The sequence below is a fragment of the Hipposideros armiger genome, unplaced genomic scaffold (genome assembly GCF_001890085.2).
Source record: "Hipposideros armiger isolate ML-2016 unplaced genomic scaffold, ASM189008v1 scaffold_177, whole genome shotgun sequence".
Lineage (NCBI taxonomy): Eukaryota > Metazoa > Chordata > Mammalia > Chiroptera > Hipposideridae > Hipposideros > Hipposideros armiger.
Genome location: NW_017731527.1, coordinates 2,061,566 through 2,078,443, shown reverse-complemented (window position 1 = coordinate 2,078,443; position 16,878 = coordinate 2,061,566). Strand labels below are relative to the sequence as shown.

General features: G+C 34.2%; 1 protein-coding gene across 1 annotated transcript in view; it reads left to right on the top strand.

The window, feature by feature from the left end:
* The window catches only part of LRRIQ1 (leucine rich repeats and IQ motif containing 1), a 195,576-nt gene that overhangs the window by 61,571 nt on the left and 117,127 nt on the right, over nucleotides 1-16,878 (top strand). The window contains exons 9-10 of the mRNA XM_019652283.1: nucleotides 13,496-13,675; nucleotides 15,594-16,043. Of these exons, the coding sequence (XP_019507828.1) occupies nucleotides 13,496-13,675; nucleotides 15,594-16,043 (630 nt within the window). The remainder of the gene's footprint in view (nucleotides 1-13,495; nucleotides 13,676-15,593; nucleotides 16,044-16,878) is intronic.

Below are 16,878 nucleotides of genomic sequence, written 5' to 3'. Positions count from 1 at the left end.
TCTGGTTTTATCTGAAGTTGGTCTTTGGGTGTGGTGATTCTTGTGCTGCTTTCGCTGGACCCTGCTTGGTCTCCGGCAGAGGGACGGTTACTCAGGAGACACTGGAGACATACAGAGGGGCAGACTGAGCTGTGTGACTTCAGGGGGAGAACTCTCCTGTGATTTTTTTAGCCCTTTGCTTCCCACTGGTTTTTTTCCTTGTCCTTACATGGATTTCTCACACACGTCCTCAGATCATTACTCATTTACCCAGGTCCAGGTGAGTTACATCCCAGAATGCTGAAAGACTTGCGTATGTCTACTTTGGGATTTTTTCTAGTGATGATTCTGGCCTAAACTCTTGTCTCTTTTAATGTCCAACAGAATTAGTTAAATGGTTGAACATAATTTATTGTACATTTAACATTTGTGTCATATCAGGTATGGGTACATCAAGGCAGGTCAGGCCAAGAATATGCAGGGTTAATTGATCCTAATTTTGCAAGATGAGTTGCCATATGCTAAGTGTAGGGAAAGGCAAATGTTTACTAAAATTCAGGTAGGAAAATCTATTTCAGATTCTTCAGAGTTTAGATCAAGTAATCAAGTCATATCAATTTTATCAGGTAGTGAAAATACAACATTTATGAACAAAATATAGACAAGGGGGAATGAATGATTTTTAAAAGGGTTGTTGTGACATCTGATTTTAGGGCAAAAGTAATGGACTCTTTGCCCTGATTTGGTTTCCCTGTGATGTGTGGCCATAGTCAAGAAGATCCTGGCTCTAATTACTTCAGAAGAAATAGAAGGTATCTTAAAGAGGATTCAATGACCTGGTTGTGTTTGAAATTTCTCTCTCTGATTTAATCCAACTGTAAAACAAGATAAGAGAGACTACAGAGTAGTATCTCTTCCTTCCCTTGTCTGGGGCCACTGCTAACCTCTGACACAATTTGTTAATTGTTCTTGGGTTCAGAAAATAACAGCATTTTTACACCAAGTCAAACACCTGTGTAATTTGCTACTCAATAACTTGTCTATCACAGTAGAGTTACTGTCTTTGCCAGGAAGTCTTTTTTTTTCCTTTTCTTTAAAGCTTGGTTTTCACATAAATTTCTAACGTTACACTGTTTTTTTTAGGGAAACCTGGTATATATCCCCATGTTTTAGAACAGAATTTGTCAACTTCTACTTTAGAAGCATGTTTCTACGTACAATTTAAGCTGTGTAACATAGAGGAGAGAGTATAACCCAGCGCGATGATTATCAAAGGTGTATTTCCAGACCATCAACTTCATCATCACCTGGGAACCTGTTAGTAATGCAGAAATTTGGGCACTGTCCAGACCCACTTAATCAGAACTTAAGGAGAGATGCCCAGTCTGTGTTGTAACGAGCTCTCTGGGTGATTTGATGCATACTAACATTTGGAAATCATTGTGTTTTTAAACAAAGACTTTCTACCTCTGCCCCATACTGTGTAGATCGTGGACAAGTAATTTAACTTTTCTATGTCTCTGAATCCTCATTGGTAAAATGAGGATAATAATAGTACCTGTCTTATGGGGTAGTTATGAGAATTTAATGGGATAATACACACATTTTGTTGAGAACAATACCTGTAACATGGTAAGCACACACACACAAAAATCTATTTTCCATGTCTAAGCTAACCAGAATATATGTATATTCTATATATATATTAGTATATGTCTACTATATGCAACCAGTGTCCTAACTTGTTGGATATTATTAAGGAAATCTAATGCAATCCATGATTTGAAGTCATTTTTATAATCTTGTTAGAGATATAGAAGGCATGGTAACCATGAAAACTAATAATGGTAGCCAACACTCAAATAGCATTTACTTTGTGCTCAGCATTGTTTTCATTTAATCCTCACAATATGCATAATGAAATAACTACCTAGTATACCCATTTTATTTTTAAAGAAAATGAGTCACAAACAGGCTAAACAACTTGCCCCGGGTGACATAACTAGCAGGTGGAAGGGCCAGTATTCAAACCCTTGTAGTCTGGCTCCAGAGTCTGTGCTCTGAACATTTAGATTTCAATACCTAATACAATGTCAAATTATTGTTGTAGGCAACAGATATGCTTTAAAAATTTGGAAATACCACCCTAATTTAGTGCAACTGGAAAAAACTCTCTTTACTGAAGAGGAAAACCTTGAATTAAACCTTTAAAGTTTAGAAAGATTTAAAATCCAGTTAAAAAGAAAAAAAAAGAAAAACAACTTCTGATGGAGGAAGTATTCAAGGAAAGGCAGGAATGTGAAATATTATATGAGGTCAAACTTTTGTAGAAGGCTAGTCTATTCAGGTGCAAAGTGAGTATACTGGGAAATACCACTGGAAAGATATAATAAATCAAGTACTTACATTTAAACAGTGTGTCAGAGAGTGGGCTAAGTACCGATACGTGTCACTTTAGCTCATAGCAGCTCTGAGTTGAGTTCTGCAATTATCATTCTCATTTTACAGAGGTATTTGCTGAAGCTTAGATACCTTGTGATATGTCCAGCTATGATGTGAGTAAGTGTCAAGGAAGGGATTTGAGTTCTGAAGCTTGGAATTGGAACACTATGCTCTGTTGTTTCACATGATGTATTACCACCAGATTGTTAAGGGCCCTGTGTGCTAGGATAAAAAAGAAAAAGTCTCCTTTACATTGTAGTTATGGGAAGGGACTACAGCATCATTGATATATGTTTAGCCTTGTAAGTAAACTGCTCAGGTGCATATCTAGTACCACCACTTCCTGTTTACTTTGCACGAGTTACTTAATCTTGTATATCTGAGTTTCTTCATCTATAAAATGGGTATACTATTGCGTTGTTGGAAAATCATGACACATTTTTGCAACAAAAAACATAGAAAAAACATGTCATTACTTTTCCAATAACCCAATAATAGTTCCTGCCTCATAGGATGTATTCATTAGAGTATGCTACACAGCACCAGACACAGAAATCAATGCAGTTTAATATAATAGAAGTTTACTTTTTATTTACATTATATCTGATGTGAGTTTGTCCTGTCTAACCTAAACAGACTCGGAAACTCAGGCTTCTTCCATTTTGTAGCTCTGTGTCATAAACTCCAATGCAACCTGACTTTTTTAAGCAGTAGATTATAGTGGGAGAGAGGGAAAAAGACCACAGAGAAAACACAATTGACATTTAAATACCCTGCTCTCAAAAGTGGCATTGGTAACTACTGTCATATTCTAATAGCTGTAACCAGTCATATGGCCAAACTAACTGCAAAAGAAGCTGAGAAACATAGAGAAGCATGCATATGAGAGTACACTAACATTCTCTGACAAATCACCACGTTACTATATGAAATCATTTTGTAGTATTGCCTAGCATATAAGCACACTTGATAAATGTTAGCCTTTTTTAAGGAGCTGTAGAGAAATTTTGAATAGTGGTGTGAAAGGAAAATAGTGTTTGAGGAAGATTGTTTTCCTCAAACAGTGATGAGATTAGGGAAAAGTGGCCAAATGAAATGTTATCATTGATTTGCAGTAATTATCAATATCAGGAGTTATAAAACTGGAGTCCTCAGATTTCTAGGGAATCATAGTGTTTATCAGATTCTCCAAGTTTGCTGAGAAACTATCTTAGCTCCGGTTGCTGTAGGAAATATTAACTCTTAGTTAATGTGAAGTCATAAGGGGATCAGAAATTCAACTATTTAAATAATTTGTGTGTATATGTGAAAAGGCCACCTAAACTGGATGAAGGACCCCTTCATCTGGAATAGAAGCATCAGGGTCCCTATCGGGGTTCACTAGCTCATGGTCTGGGTCTGTGCATCTCTTACATCAGGATTTGAAGCACTAATCTCCAAGTTTGGGGACCTCATTTCTAGGATTCAGATCTTAGAATGAAGTTTCTCATACAAAATGAAGAGTGTAATTATGTCCTAAAGATTCTGCTTGGCAGGGGATAGTACTTACAATGAAAATATCTGATGGGTTGTTTTTAGATAGCTGTCTTTCCTTTCCAAAGGAACTGTAAAGGACAAGTCTACGATGAGAAATCAAAGTAGGTAGTTGTGCCCATTATCCAGAGCAAGCTCTTTAGGGGCCCTGGGTTTTCCATTAGGTGTTGGGCAAATAAGACATGAATTCTCTTGCTGATCTGGTCAGTTTCCATCCAAAGAGCTGCCATGTTGCCAGTTGCAACAACTAGAAACAAACCTATGTCCTGAATAACACTTGAGTTCATTTGTTTTTTATTTTTGTGTGTATGGAGCATAAACATTATTTTGTTAAATAAAATATTCTTGTGGTAAATATATTTATTTAAGTTTATTATAAATATATAAAGATATTCACATTTTACACTTACTAAGTATATATACTTTTCAGCCTTAAAAATGTTTAATTAACAATAATACTGAAAGAAAATAGATAGAGTTTATATTACAAATATACATGTAATTTAGCTATTATAATTTCTATACTTAAATGAACTTTTCTGGACTGAACACCGATTTGAAACTGTTACCTATCAAATTTCACTTAGATTAGTTGGCCTGATGCAGCATTCATAATTTTAAGATGAGATTAATTTAAAGGGTTGAATATCTTGTAATCTATAAAATATGGATTTGTTAATGAGTGGATCAACTCAAACTTTAGGCAGTGCATTCCAATGAACTTTACATAACCCCCTGTTACAAACAAAGGGATTAGTTGTAGGTTTTCCCAACTGGCTTCTTACTTTCATGTCTAGCCAGTGATAACATGGGCAAAACTGATGTACTAAAAAAAAAAAATCCCTTTTTAAAACTTAAACCAAAGACCAAGTTTGGAATCTCCTTTGGGAATGTGTTTCATTCACTAATGATTAATAGAGCTTGTTAAGTGACAGAATATTCACCAGAAAGTTTTCACTAAATGAAATATTGATTCGGCCCTTGACGAGGAGGAACCCAGCTGGAAAAACTAATGTTGAGATCCACAGTATTCATATACTTCACTTCCAACATGAATCAACTTGTTACAGCACTTTCTAATATATTCATCATAGACTCTTATAAAGCTGCATTTGAAGTTAATTAAAGCCAATCTATACACCACTAACTTACACGGACCTGAGAGCTGTTCTTTAAAAACATAAAAAAAGAAATTAAACACTAAATCCACTCTAGATATTTATTCTGTAAACCTCAAATTCCAAGAAATTGTCACACTTTTGAAGTTCCCAAGCAAACTAAATTTTCCGTCCTAAAGAATTTCAAAATATTCTGACTAAAATAAATCATTTGGGAACTTTTTAATATAAAGATAATAAATAGAACATCAAAATATTCCAAAGGTAAAAATTCATGCCCTATTAACCCACATTCTCTAGAATTATTCCCTATAGCTAAAATGGTGTACTTAATGATATCTATATCAATAACCATGTCCAAAATGATCATTTTGCTCTTTGTAGATCCCGTGTCAGTTAACATCAAAATATTACACATAATGCCAGTTGCAACATCTAGAACCAAACCTAATGTCTTGTATTACATTTGAATTTATTTATTTTTAAGTGTTTTGTTTGTTGAGGGAATAAACACTTGTTTTATTGAATAAAATAAATGCTTGTGGTAAAATAGTCATCTGTTTATTAACCTGATAAAGCAAATTCTTAGTTTTTTCCTCTACAATTATATTAGATGATTTGGTAGAATGGCTCTTTATTTTATCATTAATTATTTCAGAATAGAAAGTTTGTTTTCCTCTATATAGTTGATATTTACTCTCTAATTTCAGTGTTAGTTTTCTGAGAAACTTTTATGCAATTTATATAAAACCAATGGCAGTGTTAACCAGTGAACATAGTTTTGGAGTATAACTGACCAGGCCCTCAATATCTTTTCATTTAGCAACTTCTTCTGATATCATTGATATATAGATTATTCTATAAATTTACAAGAAAGCTATAATTTTCTTGAAAACTAGAAACAATTATCAAATGATTAGAATTTCAGAGTTTTTTTAAGCTTAAACCAGAGGTCTCTGATTACAGCATACTGTGTTGCCCTCTATTTTCTTCCTAATGCAGGGGTTCTTATTCTTTAAGGTGCACAAGAAAGTCTATATTTTAAAAATAGAGATTCCCCCAAACCCACCAGTAAATATCTTTGGTGTAACTGAAGATTCTGTTATGTATTCATTCATTCACTCATTCATTTATTTTTCATCTATTGCTTTAATGAAATTAGGGTGATCTAAATTTACAAATTCCCATCCATAAGAACACTTTTTCACATTTTAATGAAGAGTAACTTCTTTGGAATTAGCTACATAATTCCTAAGATTATATATTTCATAGAGGTCAATAAAACTTGGGCATAGGAAAGGAAATTTACTTCTATAATTATAGAAAAGAAATTGACATATAACAAGAGCCTAAAGAAAGTCGGGGGTCCGGCCGAGTGGCTCAGCTGGTTAAGAGCATGAGCTCTGAGCAACAGGGTCGCTGGTTCGATTCCCACGTGGGCCAGTGAGCTGTGCCTGAGCTGCCAACAGGTGGCAGGATGGCTCAGCTGGTGAGAGCACGTGCTCCAAACAACAAGGTTGCCAGTTCAACTCCCGCATGGGTTGGTGGGCAGTGCCCACCCGCAACTAAAATTGAACACAGCACCTTGGACTGAGTGGCTGGGAGCAGCCAAGGGAGGTCGCATCACAACTGGACTTGGAGCAGAGCTAGCTGCGCCCTCCACAACTAACATTGAAGGACAACAATTTGACTGTTCCCCTTCCCCAATTCCCCAACACTGTTCCCCTCCTCTAAATCCCCAATAAAATCTTAAAAAAAAAAGTCAGAAAGATACCTACCACCTATATTCAGTATTGTTCTACTTGAAATTATTCTACTTTATCATTAACAACATAACAAATCTTTAGAAAACCAATGCTTTGCTTGGTTTTACTCTTTCTGCAATATTTTCCTTTACATTTGTGAACTGAATCTGGCTTCACTGTCTTCACATTTAATGGCTTTTATTTTCTAAGCATTCTATTAATTGTCTTAAAATCTCATTGTTTAGATTTTTTTCTTTCCAAATATATATTTTTTAATTTATATTTAATTTGTTGGGGTGATATTGGTTAGTAAAATTATATAGGATTCAAGTGTATACTTCTGTAATGCATCACCTATATATTGCATTGTATGTTCACCACCCAGAGTCAGTTCTCCTTCCATCACCATATATTTGACCCCCTTTACCCTCTTCTACCACGCCCCCACCCCCTTACCCTCCCTGGTAATCACTAAACTATTGTCTATATCTATGATTTTTTTGCTTGTTTGTTTGTCTTGTTCGTTTGTTTCTTTCAGTTTTATTTCCCACATATGAGTGAAATCATATGGTTCTTGACTTTTTCTGTCTGACTTATTTTGCTTAGCATGATAATCTCAGGATCCATTCATGTTGTCGCAAAATGGCACTATTTCATCTTTTTTTTTATGGTCCAGCAATATTGCATTGTGTATATATACCATGTTTTCTTTATCCAATCACCCATCAAAAGACCTTTAGTTGGGCCGGCCGAGTGGCGCGATGGTTAAGAACTCGCTTGGGATGCCAGAGGGCCCCGGTTCGGATCCCACATATGAGGGCCAGTGACACTGCCCTCTACAGCTAAGATGCTGAACAACAGCTCAACCTGGAGCTGGGCTGCCGTGAGTTGCTGGCGACGGCATAGGCTGCAGTCCCTGTGGCAGTGGGTTGCCATGGGCTACCGTATGTAGCCAGCAGCCAGCGTGAGCGGCCAGCAGCCGCAGTGAGCGGCCGTCCAGAAGCCAGCGACTGATCTGCCTCGCCAGGGAAGAGCGCAATGATGGTACCAACTTGGGCCAGTGAAGCAGCGTCCTCCACAACTAGATTGAAGAACAAAACGACAGCAACTTGTCTGTTCCCCTTCCCCTAATTCCCCAGCACTGTTCCCATCCCCCCAATTACCCAATAAAAAATCATTAAAAAAAAAAAAGACCTTTAGTTTTTACCATGTCTTGGCCACCTTGAATAATGCTGCAGTGAACCTTGGGGTACATATGTCTTTACAGATAAATGTTTTTAGATTCTTTGGGTAGATACCCAGAAGAGGGATTGCTGGGTCATATGGTAATTCTATTCTTTTTTTGAGGAAACTCCATAGTGTTTTCCATGGTGGCTGTACCAGTTTGCATTCCCACCAGCAGTGTACGAGGGTTCTCTTTTCTCCACAGCCTCTCCAACACTTGTTATCTCTTGCTTTGTTGATAATAGCATTTTCACAGGTTTGCGGTGGTATCTCATTGGGGTTTTGATTTACATTTTGCTAAAAAGCTAGTGAAGTTGAGTATCTTTTCATACATCTGTTTGCCGTTTTTATGTCTTCTTGGTAGAGGTGTCTGTTGAGGTCTTCTGCCCATTTTTCAATTGGATTGTTTTTTGTTGTTGAGTTGCATGATTTCTTTATATATTAAGGATATTAGGACCTTATCAGAGGTGTTGTTTGCAAATATCTTCTCCCATTTTGTTGGTTGCCTCTTTGTTTTGTCGGTTTCTTTTGCTGTGCAGATGCTTTTAAGTTTGATATAGTCCCATTCATTTATTTTTGCTTTTACTTCTTTTGCCTTTGAGATCAAATTCTTAAAATCCTCTCTGAACCCAAGGTCCATAAGTTTAGTACCTATACTTTCTTCTACAGAATTTATTAGTTCAGGGTCTTATGTTTAGGTCTTTGATCCACCTTGAGTTAATTTTGGTACATGGTGACAGATAGCAATCTAGTTTCATTCTTTTGCAACTGGCTTTCCTGTTTTCACAGCACCATTTATTGAAGAGGCTTTCTTTTCTCCATTAAATTTTTCTGGCTCCTTTGGAAGACTGTGCATTTTAAAAATCATCCTGGCACCACTAATGAAGCAGTTCAAGGGCAATCTTTTCAGAAACTATCCTGCAGGTTTAGAGGCACATATGGAGATCTAGCCTTGAATTCCCCTCTCAGTGGATGTAGAGTGACTAAGATAAAGAATAGATATGTTAGATTCTGTGGTTCTTATGTTAGCAGCATGAAATTGCCATTCTTTTCTTGACACTTCTTCATTTAGTCAAAATGAGACCTGCAAGGTGGCTGCTGAAGAGAGTCTCATCAGGATTATTGCATCTGCACTACCACTGTAGGTCCTGGATCTGATGAAAAATATTATATGTCTAGCAGTTTACTCTTACTGTTTAACCGGAAGTGAGTATACCCCAAAAGAAAAAAAAAAGACATCAGCTTTACCTAACTCCTAAGAAATCCAACTTATAATAAGAAAATTCACTTTATTAATTTTTCTTATAAGATACACCTATTTCAAAGACAAGAGCCTGTCATTGGCACACCTCATTCCTTCTGCTCGTCACATCCATTCTGAAGACCAAATCAGAAATTTGCTTGATACCTAAAGAATTATAACTTTTGGTTATTCCCAGTGACTATTTCCATCAAATTATTGAAATCTTATGTTTATTCCTCTATAATTTAGGAAATTTAACCTAAAGAAACAGGAACAGTAATAGAATTAGAACATCTTATATTTTAAGTTGGATAAACAGTACAGTCTTAATTTTCATTACCCTTTATTGTCACTTCTCAAAAACTTCATCATTTTATACCTGGTTTTATAATTATGACTAAATATGTTATTTTGATATTATAGTCATGTCTTGATAAACTTCACAGAGCACTTTAATGAAGATGTAAAATGCAAAGTAGCTTCATTAGTAATGTAATAAACAGTTTAGTAGAGTGGCATATGGATAGGATAGTTAATCTCTGCATTATGTTTTTATTAAATTTATTGGGGTGTCATTCGTTAGTAAAATTATATAAGTTTCAAGTGTATACTTCTATAATACATCAATTGTATATTGCATGGAAACAACCAAAATTTCCTTCAATAGATGATTGGGTAAAGAAGATGTGGTACATATATATACACAATGGAATATTACTCTGCCATAAGAAAAGATGAAACACTGCCATTTGCTACAATATGGATGGATCTTGAGATTATCATGCAAAGCGAAATAAGTCAGAAAAAGTTATGAACCATATAATTTCAGTTACATGTGTGACATAAAACTGAAATCTCCATCTCCATTATATTTTCATATTACCAGCTTCACTTTCAGTGAGTAGCCTTTCCCTGCTTTGAGGAGAGCTTTGGTCAAAGATTTCACATTATGTTTAATATTGTATCTCTGTGGTAAATAAGCCTGATTACCTCATCACTTTATGATGAATAGCTATTATCTGAATATAAGAGTCTGCTTTTGAACCATATCTTAAAATGAATCCAACCAAAAACACAATATGCCATTTATTTCACACTTTGTGGTAAATGTGGTACTTTGGGGCAAACACTGGTAGTGTCAAGTCTACTAAAAAAGTTAAAATTATCTGGACCCAAACTTTCTTAATTAGCTCACACTCTTTGTTAGCAAAGCTTTAAGCTTTTTATCTGCTACTTAATATTGTAAAACATCTGATAATTGCTCTGAAGACCCAAATCTAATTATTTTCTCTCTGACCTTACTTAAACATTGATACAGAAAAAAAGAAAGGCATTATTTGTGGAGGGAAGGTAGAGGGTGGGGAGCTAATTAATCATCTCTTTCTCCAGAGAATGAAAAACTTTTGTGTTCCTCTTTTGGACTTTCATGGAGGGAGATGTTTATACCTCTCTTGTGATTACTTTTATTTAGTATAAAGACCACCAAGATCATGACTATACACAGGAATACATTATGTTTTCTGTTGGCCCTAGGGATTTTTTGCCTTAATAGACCACTTCCTTAATAAAAAATATGTTAAAATTGTATTTTACAACTGTGCTTGTATAAATGGATATATCAATCCTGACTTTATACTATTTAGGTAGAAGGAATAACTAATATTAGGGCTGTCACTGGAACTTTCCTTCTTGAACCTTCGCATGTAGTAATCTTACCTTGCTATCCTTCATTTAATGTTTAGGAACTGTTTGTTTTGTTTTTTAATTAATAAACTTTATTTTTAGAGCAATTTTAGATTAATAGCAAAATTGAGCAGAAAGTACAGAAAGTTCCCACATGACCCTTTGTCCCCACACACGCACAACCTCCCACTTCCACTATCAACATCCCACATCAAAGTGGTACACTATTTACAATCGATGAACCTGCATTGACACATCATTATCACCCAAAGTCCATAGTTTACATTAGGGTTCCCTCAGTGTTCTATGTTATGGGTTTGACAATGCATAATGACGTATATCCACCATGTATATTATATGGAATAGTTTCACTGCCCTTAAAATCCTCTGTGCTTCACCCATTCATTCCTCAATTCTACCTTAAACCCTGGTGACCACTAATCTTTTTGTCTTAGTTTTGCTTATTTCCAGAATTTAACATTGGTGGAATCATAACAATATGTAGCCTTTTTAGATTGGCTTCTTTCGCTTTGTAATATACACTTAAGGTTCCTTCATGTCTGTTCATAGCTTGATAGCTCTTTTCTTTTTAGTGCTAAATAATGTTCCATTATATGATGTACCATAGTTTATTTATCCATTCACCTACGGAAGGAACTCTTGGCTGCTTTCAATCTTTGGCAAATACAAATAAAGCTGCTATAAATAACAGTGTGGACATAAGTTTTCAATTCATTTGGGTAAATACCAAGGAGCCTGATAGCTGGATCAAATGGTGAAAGTATGTTTAGTTTTGTAAGAAACCACCAAACTGCCTTCCACAGTGGTTGTACCATTTGCATTTCCACCAGCACTTAATGAGAATTCCTGTTTCTTCACATCCTCACCAGTATTTAGTGTTATCAGTATTTCCGATTGTGGTCATTTTCTTAGTAGGTAGTGACATCTCATTGCTGTTTTAATTTGCAATTTCTAAAAAGTCATTACTATACCCAAGGTCATCTAGATTTTTCCTATGTGATCTTCTGGGAGTCTTAGAGTTTTACATTTTACTTTTAGATCTGTGATCCCTTCTGTGTTAATTTTTGTGAAGAATGAAGGGGCTGAGTCTAGATTTGTTTTGTTTTTGCTTGTGGCTATCTAGTTCTAGCACCACTTATCTCTTCTCCAATGTGTGCATTTGCTTCTTAGTCAAATGTTAGTTAACTGTATTTATGTGGCTGTATTTCTGCACTCCATTCTTTTGTTCCATTGATCTATTTGTCTATTCCTTTCCAAATACTACTACACTGTCTTGATTATTATAGCTTGATAGTAAATCTTGAAGTCAGATAATGTTAGTCCACCAACTTTGTTCTCCTTCAATATGGAGTTAGCTATTCTGGGTCTTTTGCCTCTCCATATAAACTTTAGAAGTTTGTTGACATCCACAAAATAGTTTGCTGGTATTTTTTTAAATTTTTACTAACTTTATTGGGGTGACATTGGTTAATAAAATTATATAGGTTTCAGGTGTACAATTCTGTAATACATCATCTATATATCACATTGTGTGTTCACCACCCAAAGTCAATTCTCCTTCCATCACCATATATTTGACTCCCTTTGCCCTCTTCTTGCTGGTATTTTGATTAGAATTGTGTTGAATCTATAGATCAAATTGGGAAGAACTGACTTATGGACAATATTGAATCTTCTCATGTATAGAAATATCTTCATGGGACATCTTTCCATTTATTTAGTCTCCTTGAATATATTTTGTCAGTTTTGTAGGTTTCCTCATAGGAACTGTGAGCTTTTAACTAAGGTATTTTACTCACTCAGGATCTCCATTTTGGCCTTGTGACCATCAATAGTAACCTTGTGAACAGAGGCCAGCACTCTCCTTGTGAAAACCTTGGGGAGTACTTCTAAATGGCTAAGCTTGTTGGAAAAGTCTTGCTGTCTGACCTGGTTTTTCATAGCATTATTCTTTTAAATTGATTCAGACTTTTGTTCATGTCTTGAAAATTTTTATTATTCTCCTAGCAATTTCAAGGAGAAATAACATAATTTTAGATTTCCCAGACCGTGAAAACCAGGGTAATCCCCACACTTCTCGTTTTAGCCCTACTCTTATTATATTTTACCAAGAAAAACAATCAGAATTCACCTCTATTTTTCAAATAAACAGTAACTTTTAGTTCTCTTCAGTAACTATTTTAATTATCTGCTTTTTAAAAAAGTATATCTGATATTATTACTTTTATAATGCAGCCTTTTATTTACTCCCAACCCAAGTTTCCAACTATTTTAATTTCCCATTTATGTTTTTGAAGGAAATAGTTAAATATATGTTAAGAATGCTAAAACATATATGACATGATTCCATAAAATGTTAAAAAAAATTTGACAGTATAATTTTCTCTACAAAACCAATGACTATTTCTAAAATATACTTTGTACTTATATTATTTAAGTAATAGGGATATTGCTATTGCAGATATACACTCTCTTCTTCAAGATTTTCTTTTTCATGGTTTCGATAGGCATTCTCTGCTTAAAATGTTACCTGATCTAAGAATCCTCAATGGTGAAATGCTTAACTCTTATTCAAAAAGCCACAGTGAAGAACACTATGAACTAGAATTGGGACGTTTCCGGATCCTTTGTCAGTCCCAGATTAGAGAATTCAACTTACTAATTGAAAACTATGTTACTGGAAATGGGTAAGACTGTTTGTTATCTTACTCTTGTCATAATGAAAAGATATAATACAACTTATACTTATGATTAAAAAAGGTTGTGATTAACGCAATCATATTTTTTTATTAGAACAGTTGTTTTAGGGATGTTCTCCCTTTAAAAAGTCTGAGCATCATCTTTTTATTGTTTGAATGATATTAACATGTATTTTGAACATAATTTCAAAACTAAAATAATAGAGAAAATAAAATAAAGTATGAAGATAGCTTCAAGACAAGATGTAAACATTCATTCAGTCATTCAATCAGTCAGCCATAAATTTATTCAACAATTATTGTGAACAAGGCACACAATCAGCTAATTATCAGACCATACCCTTAAGGAACTCACAGATTAGCATAAGAGAAAATTTGATAAATTGTTACAATGGAGCAAGGTAAGTTTTATAATACATGTAATATGTATTATATATAAGGTGTGTTACACATATATTTATATGTTAATGTATTATGGGAGCACAGTGGAGAAAAGCAGTCAACACATGTACATACTCAGAGGACAGCAGCTGAGAGTACAGTTCTAATCACATATCAAAGAAAGAGAACTTCCCATTCCCCATCCCAAATCCTGAATGCGCTAGTATGAATGAATTACAATTGATCCTTCTGTAACTGTATTTTCTAATTTGCATTGCTCCAGAAAATAAAAATGAAAAAGGATTCATATTTCACTTGTGATGACACTCCATTGTAACTGGAACAATAATATGTGCTTCCAAATGACTAAGCTTAATTACTAAATTAAAAGATTAAATTAGATTGACTAAATTTAGATTTTTCAATTCCATTGGACAATTTATTGTCATTGAAATTTTAGCATTGAAAATGGAAAATAGAATATAGTTTATATGTTTAATCATAAACGGTGGCAAATTTAACAGCTAGCTATAAACATTTGATATCCCAATATTGAATTGAACCTTTCTGTATTATTAGCCAATAGAATTAATGAAATACAAACTATCAAAAATATATTGGAGGATCCTATTCTAACATCTAATAATATCTTTGTGACTATAGGAACTGTCTAATTATTTCTACATCTTAGGAAATATAAGTTTCATTTTGTATGGTATGGACAAAAGTTTTATCTATTTATACCCTGCATTGTTTCAGAAAAAAAAAATTAAGGCAGCTTGGGCTATATATTAAATATAGTAAGAAAATATACATTTAAAGTAAAATTAACAAAATAATAAAACAGACATAAAGGACGATAAATAAAATGTAGCCAAGAATAATGTTCATGCAAGTGTGAAATCCTTTACATTTGCTATTGAGAGCCGTAAATCTAATAAACAAAGTTTGATTAATTACACAAGCTATAGTCTCAATAAGATAAAAACCCAACAATTGTTCAAGAGAGTCACAACCATTTATGTCAAAGTATTTGAATTTTCTTTGCAATAGACTTTTTTCCAGAGAAAAATGGGAATAAAAACTTTCCCATAATATAAGTTCTCTGTTTAAGTCCAATACAAATATTTTGCATGGCAAGTGTCAATGTAGAAAGTACTTTTAACTTTGTTTCATAAATAACTTCTCCAAATTTAGGCAGCCATAATGTCTCATGTTTATGGTAGTAAAAGCATGGATTTTTCTCATTCATTTGTACCAAAAATACCAACAATAAAAATGGCTCTAAAAATTCCAGACATTTTATCTGGATTGACAGATCTAAATTAACTAAACAAGTATTTTCAGATTTTGTTAGAAATCAGGTCAAATTTTTATCTAAACAATCTGAAATAAGTTTTTAATGAATGTTGTAGTAAAGTGTAGTGTTTATGTCAGGCTACACTGGGAGAATTTCAAAGCTTATGCAGGTTTCAATATTTGCTGATATAATCCTTATTATTAAATGTTCTCATTATTTGTCCAGAAATATATTCACCTTGGATACTGCCGAAAATCTCTGTTGTTATTTTAAGAAACTGATGACACTTAGTAACGAATACCGATATGCACATGAACACGGGGATATAAGTTTCACCAAGACAGATGAATCAGAAGCCCAGCAGAATCGTTTGACTCCTACAGACAGTGAGAGCGTACTGCAAAATGGAGCTCTCTGTTCTTGTGCAAATGAACATAAACTGGACCCACCAGATATTTCTGAGAAATGGATATACTCTGATTCTGTTCATTCTCCATTGACCAACTCCTCCTTGTGTGAAGATATGGAAGGAAGAAATCAGGAAAAAATAGTAGACAAGAAAAAAGATGACAGTAAGGCAAGCGGTATCCCCACCAAAAGAATGCCACTCAAGGAAACAGTAATGAGAAGTTCTCTGCTGAGAAATCATGCAAATATTGAACATTGTGAAAAGATGTAAGATTTATATCATTTCTATTTTACAGTTGTGTATTTTTAATTTTTTTACAGATAATATTAAGTCAATGTTACCAAATAATAACTTGGTAAAGGATTTAAATCATTATTATATTTCATATTAATTCTCTTAATTATGTTTTTGTGATGTGCACAAATTATTAATTACAGTATAGATTAATTTGATTGAATTTGGGCAGGTTCTGATTAACTGACTAGTATTTAATTTAAAATGAGTAAATGTCAAATTATTTTTCTGCCTTCTAATCTCTAAATAATTAAAATGAATTTTTAAGGAGAAGTAAAACTGCATTATTCTCAAAATAATATAAAAATACTTTCTAAGTAATCTTTTAAAATAGACCTTTTCAAGTGCTATTTATCTGCTTATTGATCTAATAAACATTCAATCAGCATCTGTGCAAATATTTGAATGCATGTGCTATAACTTTCTTTGATATAACAACTCTGTGACGTAGGGCAATATTCTTTGAGATTAGTCACATAAACCCCCTTCCAGCTATTAAACACTTTTAAAAAGGAAGTGGTTGGCTTTATTTAGTTATGTATTTATTTTGAACCAGCAAAGTGATATTTACTATGGCCTGTCAGCTTTTTCTGTTCTTTTTACTTTTGGCTTCATCATGAGGCCAACAAAATTTAAAATGGTCAAATTCAGCTTTTTCTATAATAACAGGTGCTGAGCAACACAGCATGCAGGATATCACAGTAGCTAATCTTTTTTTTGTTGTTGTTAGTTTCAGGTGTACAGAACAATGCAATAGTTACCCTTTTCACCCTCACAAAGTAACAACCCCCCTCCCCCCATCCACTG